This window comes from Entamoeba invadens (genome assembly GCF_000330505.1).
Source record: "Entamoeba invadens IP1 unplaced genomic scaffold scaff_1105074726367, whole genome shotgun sequence".
Taxonomy (NCBI): Eukaryota; Evosea; order Mastigamoebida; family Endamoebidae; genus Entamoeba; species Entamoeba invadens.
In genome coordinates, this window is record NW_004440445.1 from 720,630 (window position 1) to 730,620 (window position 9,991).

General features: G+C 29.4%; 1 protein-coding gene across 1 annotated transcript; it reads left to right on the plus strand.

The window, feature by feature from the left end:
* Window positions 1-5,710: 5,710 nt before the first annotated feature.
* Window positions 5,711-8,288, plus strand: EIN_156100 (F-box and WD domain protein, putative; the record flags this gene model as incomplete). Its single annotated transcript, XM_004258186.1, has 2 exons — window positions 5,711-7,188; window positions 7,250-8,288. 2 exons carry the CDS (start codon window positions 5,711-5,713, stop codon window positions 8,286-8,288), a joined length of 2,517 nt encoding a protein of 838 aa, XP_004258234.1.
* Window positions 8,289-9,991: the final 1,703 nt, after the last annotated feature.

Sequence of the window (9,991 nt, forward strand, 5' to 3'; positions counted from 1 at the left end):
AAGCTCAAGTTGAATACGCCTGTGAATATTTTATAAACACATGGAGTTTGGGAGGTAAAATTGTGTCTCTAATTCATTGTTTGGAATTATTTTTTGGTACTTTAAATAAGCGAAGTGTAGAAAGTCAACTCGAAAAAATCAAAAAAAGAAAAAGTTGCGGGTAAAGAACTAGAGAAAAGAAGAAAAAGAAAAATTGACTGATGAAGAAATCCAAATTATCCAAAATGCAATCGAAAATGAAGGTACTATTGACCCAGAAATAATAGGTCTTAACATTTTCGTTAATTGTGGAATTCAAAAAGAAACTCAACACCCCCATAAAATAATAAGCATGATACCGGGTGCAATAAAAGTTTCTGCGCCAAAAATTGAGGCTAAAAGAGCAAATGTTAATAAAGAAGAGATTCAAAATTAATACCACGAATTGAAATGTAAATTGGATGGTAAAATAAGCGAACTCGTATTTAATCTTGATGAAGTTGGCTTCTCACAATGGGTGGATTCAAGAAGAAAAATTATAAATGCATCGATAAATTATCATAGTAATGTATACAATAAAGTTGAACGCGACGGTTCGAGAATTACCTTGTTTGAATATATTTCAGCAGATGGTACCAAACTTAAACCATTTGTCGTTAGTTCTTGGTTATCTTTTGAAGATTTAGATTTGGCAAAATTAAAAAGTCGAGCTCTAATAAGGTATCAGAAAATGGATTTTTAAACAGACAATTATTTAAAGAATGGATTGTTAATGTGTTTATTCCAGAAATTATACACCAAAGAAATTCACTTAAAGTAAGAATAGACACAGTAGCTTATTTAATATTCGATGGGTTTTCGAAACATTTGGACGATGAAACCGAAAAATGTTTAAAGAAAATCATGTTCAATATATCCCCTTGGTTTTACATTCATCCCATATGACTCAGTCAATGGATTTGGGCATTTTTGGAATTGAAAAAACATTTTTGCAAAATTCAAATAACATTTGGGTTCAAAAGTATAAAAATGATATTTGCGACATTGGTGATCATTCTGTAAATACAAAAAACTTCTAGAAATATGTTCAGATGATTTTCAAACAATTTTCAAATCTTTCAATATATTGAATCAGAACGAAAAGGTAAAAAATATTATCAACTCTAGGGAATGTGTGGTTAATGGAGATAATATATTGATCGCGTTTTACAATCGGGAATCACCATTGTAAACTGTTTTTCAAAACTCTGTACTGGGATGCCCCGATTTTTTTAGACAAATAATTTCTAAATAATTTTTCCTTTGCTTAACCCTCATTTTTTGTTATAAACATTTACTCGAAAAAAACAAGATAACGAACCTGACTTTTTTAAATTTTACTTGACAAATAAATCTTGCATTTAAAATTTACTTGAAAAATATAAAAAACAAACTTGGGATCAAAAATTTGATTACCATAACACAATTTTTGCCAAAAAGATAAAACACAACTTTATAATTAAATGTCCATGTTTACAGAATCACCAAGTCGTGTTCTGGATAAAAATTAAAAGTACTAATGAGTAAAACAAACATCGAGAGAAGATAAATTGGTTAAGGCTATACAATTGAAAAGTTTTTTATTTTTGAACTGTTTATTTTATTTAAGACTCTTTTGATTAATAACCTTGATTGTTTAAATGTTTGTTTTATGTTATCGATTACTTTTTTAATTGTTGAAATAAACAAAAACTTATTATTAATTTAAGTGTTGTATCATTTGATGCAATAATGTCTTCATTACATCATTGGTTTATTGTTTTATTATCGTTTATCTTGTGTTTGTTAGAAATATGTTGTTTTACTGACGTTTAGTTACAAAATAAACCACTGACCAATAACGAACCTGGAAAATCGGGGAAGATTTACCCAATATTTGGGTAATTTTTCGATTTTTTTTGTTCGATAATTGAAACTGTATTGGTTTTTAAGGGTTTTAAACTGTGTACCGTTGTTGGTTCAACAAACAGAAAAATAAAAAATAAAACAAATAAAAAATAGTAAATAACGGGAAATTAGGACAAAGGGTTTATATAAATTTTGGAAACGGTACAGTGTTTTGGAAAACAGTTTATAATAAAAATAAAACAAATAAAAAACCCCAATTCCATTTGAGTTGTTTTTTAAATATATTAAAAATATTTATTTAATAAATTTTATAATTAAAATTAGTTTAACACGTTTCCTTGTTTCCCTGTTATTTTTTTTATGAGGCAGTGTTATTTTTTTATTTTTTTGTCTTTTGGTCTTTTAAAAAAGACTGTCATGCCGTTTTATTTTTTTCTTAACATTTTTCTGCACGATGATATTACTCAAACAAACTAACAAATAAGAACTCATTTAAATAAGATATTATATCGAAGATATAATTTTTATAAAATTTCGGGAAATCCACAATCGAAATCCCAAAAAACCCGAAACCATTATTTTCAAGCCGATAAATAGTTTCATAAAAAGTCACGAATTAGTAGAGTAAAAAAATATAATAGATTTATTGAAGTATTTTGAGTAGTAAATATACCTTGGTACCTCTTGACCGAATTTTCTTATTGACTACTATGAGGGCCCATCTAAAACATTTTCCATGTTTTCATCTTTTGGTTTTGAAGCAAAGTAGTAAACACCATTAAACACGATTTTGTACAACTTCTTATGTCACTTTTGTAGCATAAGTATCTGGTGTTTATATCTCTTGCCATTATTATACATACAAAAATATATGGAACTAAAAACAAATTTAAAATAAAAAACAAAAATAGAACATTATTGGTTGATACTAACAGTATGATAACTTTATTTTATTATTATCAAACTTTTTATATATAAAACTTATATTTATAAATATTAGTTAATAAAAACTATTTTAATTAAAAAAACTGAAAAAAATTTTGGAGTTTTTTGTTACTAATTATTAAATTATATAATAGTTTATTTAAATTAAAACATAACAATAAAAGTCTTGAATATAAAAAATTTTACTCCAAACAAAATAACCATACAATATATCAAATAAATCTATTTATACATAATATTGTCAAATACATAAGGGAATTCTTTCATACAAAACAAAACAACAAATATAAAAATATTTGATCAAAAATCATTTATTTTTATTCACTTTGTCTTCTTAGTCACGTTGCAGAAGGTTTCGTTCATTTTTCTTATCAATTTCCACAACTTGAGGCTTTTCGAATAATCTCGTGTAAAAGTACTCTGCCCCAAGCAACAACTGCACAACGAAGTAAGATGACTCTTGCAACTTGAACGTTTACAAATATAACACATTTTTTGGTTCTTTTCAGCTTTTGTAGACTTCCTTTTTTCCCTTTCCCTCTGCCTCCCCGCTTTTTATCTTTTACGATCTCTTGTTGATCATTTTCTATTTCCATCATTGTCTTCCTTTCACAACAACACGTGAAACACAATTCATTTGCACATTCTTCATCCAAAACCATATTTTTTCTATAAATTTCATCGACTTGTTTTCACACATCCATTTCAAATTTTTGCAAATTAAAAATGATATGAATAAGCTCAGGTTTGGATCTTTTCCCACAATTTTCCTTGATGTATTCCACACAAAGCTCTTTTGCTAAATTTCTCAAAAATTTTCCGTGGTCAAGTTTATCATCATAACACCTGCTGATAACAAATGTATTTGTCATTGTCATTTCCAAAATGTTTTTGAACAAAGCAAATGTACACCGAAAAGATCTGAAAGGAATCGGGAATTCAGCACAAAGAAAATTAAAAATATCAACGAGAAACTTCATTTTATTGTAGACGTTATTGACATTTGTTTTTTTCTTATTTTTTGACTCTTCCCAAATACCCACATTTTCAAGAAATGTTGTAGCGATGGAAACACTTTTGGTTTTATTTGGATTGAAAGTGTTCAATAATATTGGACCACATTCCCAAAATTTATTGAAAAGAGGATTTTCATCTTTTTCTTTTTTGTGATTTCTTCAAGCTCATTAATTGCGTTTTCCCGTTTTTTGCGTCTTCTTCTGTTTCTTTTTTATATTTTTCCATTTTCATTTTAGTGTTTTGTGTTTTCTTTTTTCCCCTATATTTTTAGCTTCCTCTGCCTCTTTTTTTTCTTTTTTCAATACATTTAATTTTATTTCGTTGTCGGTGTTTTTTTTGGTCCCATCCAAGCGGCAATTCTTTAGTTTTTCTTACAGTCCCGATTACTTCAACGTTTTCTTCCTTCCATCTTCCCAAATTTTTTAATTAGATAAATCTTGAATCCATTTGTATTTTTAGAGTGTCGGTTTTGTTGATTTTTTTAACGCCCTCAATCAACTTCTCTGCCAATTTTCTCCCGATGTGACCATCCCCTTCAATACAACCCTTGTAATATTGGAACATGTTGACACAAACACCAGTTTTTGTATCTACTATCAGAATGTATTCAAAACCTCGTCGAATTGGTTTCATTGGGTTAAAAATACCATCATGAGCACGCCCAAGAAATTTGCACATTCTTTCGTCTATACAAAGCAACTCTCCGGGATAACACACATTTTGCAATTTTTTTTAAAAAAATGTAATTTCAAAAATTCCAACTTGATGTTCTCCTTTTTAGAAGTTCCGCTCTTCGTTCTTTGTTGTCACAACGAAAGTATCTAAAAAGTTGGGCGAAACGTGTTTTTTGAAAACAAGTTTTTACAAAATCCACTCCAATTTCTTCGTCAAAAGTATCATCCAAAGAGTTTTGCCAACGAATACTGGCCAAATAAATAAGCACCCCTATAAAAGCTAAAACTTCATTTTTATTGGTTGGGGGAAAAACTGAAAATCTTTTAGTATCTTCTCGGGATTTTTGGTTTATACCCTCAACAATTATCATCATCATATCCAATGAAAAAAATGTTGAAACAAATTGGTTGGTGATTTTAAAACTGTTTCATCCAAAATCCATTTTAAATTTCGACATTCATTTTTAAATTTTTCAAAATCAAAAAAATCGTTTGTCATGTCTTTTTTTGGCCAATCCAATTCTAAACATGGATTTGACTGTTTTTGAGAAATCAAAAAGGATAAAAAACAAAACAAATTAAATAGTATAATTTATAAATTAAATAATCTATTCAAACTGTTTCTAGTGAAATTCGCGTTTGTGTATTTGGAATTGTCGTTGAAGAGTTATTTACGTATTGTGGATTTGGACAAAATGAATCTTGTGAAGTTAATAAACGTTGTGTCGAAGGAATTAATGACATTGATAATTCCTGTTCTTCAATTTGATCATTAATCTTTTCCTCTTTAAGTATCATGGATATGTCCAAGTGGTCTACATCGACTGTTAATTTCTGGAAAACTTCGTCTTCGTCGTCTGAAACCAATTCATCCCGATAATCGTCCAAAGTCTTATTTTTCTCACAATCCATTTTGTTTTTATGTTTATTTTGCAAAACAAAGATTAATAATGACATGAATAACTATATTTAATTAAATAAAAGTAATTAATTGTTTTATAATCAAATAAATATAAAATATTAATTCACTAATAGTATAATATTTTTGTGGCATTATTGATTTTGTGGTGAAATAACTGTGCAGAAAAATAAACACAAAAATAAAACCTGTTAACACAAGATTTTTTAAGTGCGTTATTTTTTGGAAAGAAGTTCAATTGAATTCTCTAAAAATAATCAAAAAATGTACTTACAATAACTCAAAAAATATGAAGTCATGTCCGTCTAAGACTACATCAAAAATGACAAGTAAGATAGAAAAACCATTAACAAGTCCTGTCTTGAGTGATTTAGAAAAACGGTGTTGGTTTAAAGTGAATTCCATCAAGACAGTTCCATTAAGTAATCCAAGGTGGGAGAAGATAGAGAAAGAATTAGACACAACCGAAATAGTAGTTGACACGTATGCCATGCAAACAGAAGGTAATGAGTTATTTGTACGTTCTGTTACTGGAACAAGCTTAAACTATATATTAGTATCCAACTTATTTCATCAATACAGAAAAGTCTTGGAGATGTTTCCAAATTTTACAAACATATTACAAATAGATGACCACACCTTTAGTGCTGTTGTTTTTGCACTTGAACCGGATTACTGTCAAAAAATTGTTATAGAGCATTGTTGTGTAACTACTCAAGACGAGTGTTCTTTATGTTTTTTCAATACAGACAAAATGAATAACCCCGATGATGAGATCTTCTACGTCACAAAGACGTCAAAAGGGTGTGATATAATCATTGAAGGACACTCGAAGGCTATATTTCAAGTCAAAGAATACTTCACATACTTTTATTGTATCCACAACAAACTCCTCACCAATATATACAACCATTTGTCTGGGGATAAAGAGGCTGAAAATATTTTGAATATGGAGAAGCAGTTATATGTGTCTATGTATTACATTCCCACCTTCCCTATTTTGTATCAGAAGAACTCAAAGTTCGACGTATACGTGAATTGTGATTTCAGTGAAGTTGTAGTAAGAGGTTCCAATAAGATACGAGATAAAGCATCGGTCTTAGTGAATTCCCTTCATAATCGAGTCAATAGTGGAATATTATTTCCAGGAAGTACAATTATTAAAAAAGGGAAGAAACTACTATATTTTCATGCTCCATTCACATGTTTTAATAATCCAAATAATGAGGTCGACTTTATTATTGGAACGACAGTAACAGAAGGAAATGCGTTTTACGGATGTCAGATTGTTACACAAAAGATGTGTGGGTGTACACATCCACATTCTAATGATAAGAAAATCTTCTTTGTTGAATTGTGTGCCGAGAAATTTTCATTTGTGAATGATGAAATTCAGTCGTATTTTTACTATCACTACTTCACACCAGCTTTCGTCGGGATGGAGGAAAATAAACGAAATAGATGTATGACCAATTTAATTACCAATAAGTTGATAATAAGATACGCCATAGACTATAATGTACCTTTGTATGTACCACCAGTTTTTGACGATACATTGTCAAGTACCCAGACACTCCTTGCACTTTCAGTGAAGCTTCAGAGTACTATTAAATTACATAAATACCAATTAATTAACAAGAAAAGGAATACTGTATATTTAAAGTATCAAAAGTGTTATTTACAAGAGTTAAGTGACAAATTACTGCTTATGGTATTTGAGTACCTGTGTTTGGAAGACGTCATTTCAGCGATGTTGACGTGTTCTAGGTTTGTGTGTTTGCTATATCAGTATTCAAATATTATAAAACAACTTTCGTTTAACATAAAGATTTCACTCAAAATTGAAAACCTCAAACTTGATATGGTCCAATTTTAATTATATCCACTTTATATCATTAACACATAATTTAACAAATGCAACCCCAGAGAAAATCGACTACAAAAATGTAATTACAAAGTATAACAAACTAAAAGCTTGGCGACATTCTTTGCCCTACAAACGTGTTGTCATCTCTCCATTTTACTCTTCAATCAATTATATAATGATCAAACAAAGTGACTCTATTGTGGTGGGGAGTGATCGGGGGTATTTCAGTTGTGTTGCGATAGAAGACACTGCTAAAACTGAAAGAGAGTGTATGCCTCTTCAGCCAATTGCTGGTATGAAGTATTATAAAAATTCCACAAATGATTTATTTGTTTATTTCCGCTCTGGTGAAATGAGGAAGTACACAACAAAGTCATTTCAATACGAATCATTCAATTGCAATAATTATAACAAAGTGGTCTTTTCATATAATCCAGTGTTGTTAGGCCTCGAACACGAGACGAACATTGCAATCTATGACTTAAACACTTGTTCTGAAGTTCTCACATTTTCGCCACATTCTGTTGAAATCACGTCTTTGAAAATGGTTGACAATAATTTGGTTCTGACATCCTCTTTAGATGGGACGTGTGCCGGTTATGACAAGCGAACGAATAACGTTGTGTTTCGCACACAGAACCATTTATGTGGAGTGACCGTTTTTGATTATTTTGATAACTACATACTGTCCGGAACAGCAAGAGGATGTGTTCGAATGTGGGACGTTCGAGCCGACAATTTTTGTTGTGATCGCCACATTCACATTGGTCCAATTAACACAATAATGTGTTACAATAGAAAATTGGTGACTGGTGGCGTTGACAAGACAGTGAAGTTTTGTCGGTTTGAAAAAGGCTGGTTTGGAGACTTGAAGTATCTTTATAACCACAACACACCCATCGATTCTTTAAGTCTTAATGATGATATTCTCTTCTCTGGATCACAAGACGGGACTGTAATATGTACTAAATATAATGTTCCTTCAGTTTCATTCAAATGAAGGCCATTTGAATGAAACAAACTTGGTAATGACTTAAAGACTTATGTATGTATATGACATATGTATTCTATTCATTTTAATTTTGAGTTCTAAACCTCAAAGTTGTCTACCTGTTACTTGTGTATATAATTTATATAGTAAAAATAACAATAAAATAACTAATCTCTTTTTTGTTCTTCTAATACTATTTTGTATAACTCAGCTATTTTGAAATAAGCCCTCTGTTGTATCCTTTTGGCTTGTTCTGATTGAACATTTCCACCTTGATTATACTACCAATTGTAAGTTAGAATGTGTTGTCTTGAACAACTAAGTAACACGTCATTGTGCACTTCACGTTGAACGACTTCCAAGTCTTCTTTTACTCCATTTTTACTCGCAAATGATTGTATTCTTGCTTTTGTGATTCGAGCAAGTATATTAGCCCCATCAAACTTCAAACCATGTTGTGAAAATTCAAATATTATAGTCGGGTGATAAAGGGGATTAATTTGGGACAGAAGTAGTTAATTTGAGTAAATAACAATAAAATATAATTTTTTTAACCATAAAAGTATTACAAGGGTTTTTCAATTAACTACTTTGAAAATATTAAAAGAAAACCATATCTTTCTATTTTTGATATTATTCAATCTTTGAAAATAATGGAAAAAGAAGAAAAAGGAACCCTCGATGAAACAACCACAGGCAATCAACATAAAAAAGCAATTCAAATACAAGAAACAAGTTTAAAAACTGTATTTCAATATATATATTTATGATGTATATGGTTAAAATGCCAGAGTTTAATGAATTAATAACAATGTCAATCCTTTAAAGTATCACTGAATCACTGAAAATTCATCATTTGTTAAAATCTTTCAATCTTTGTTGTTGAACCATTCCCATTGAAAAAGGAAAAGAGAAAGACCATTTTAACACCAAAACAATTGGAGTTGAAGAAGAGTAGAAAAGAAATGAAACAAAAAAAACAAAGGAAAACTTCTTTAACAAAACAAGTTTCAGACAAACCAAAAAAAGTGCTGCATTTTAGAATTCCACATTTCTCTAAGTGAACAAATTGAGGTGTTTTTGTTTATTTTTGAAATAGAAAATTATAATTTATTTATAATTTATAATCATTTAAAATAAAAAAATATAATTTATATTAATATTTGAATTTTATGTTTATTTTGACCTTTAAATGGATTTTTTTTAAATTATAGTTTCAAAATTATATTTATCATATTTAACTACCTTTGTTATTTTTTAATGCTATTTATCCCCCGATTATATATCTCTTTGAACTTTGGGTGTTTTTTTCTAAAAAAACACTTTTACAGATTTTGTTTATTGTAGTATTTAAGAATGTGATTTTATCACTACACCCTCGGCTCGACAAATATTATATACTCAAAACGGTGTTACAGATAGAGTAATTACAGTCAAAGGCGTCTATTTGTCGTGAATCCAACAGAAAAACGTATCTATTTGTCGTAAACGATTGAATTTTGTAGAGAATTCTTTTTAATAATGAAATTTATTTTTATAAAAAAATTAGGTTTTAATCTAACAAAAGTTAATATATTCTAACTTTTGTTGAATTAAAGTTAAAAGTTCGAGAACAAAACATTTAATTGTCGTAGAGTTGGTGGGAAAAAGTCCGGTTCGAAGTAGTATATATATTATGGCGATTCTGGGAGAGTACCTCCCCACCTTCATCT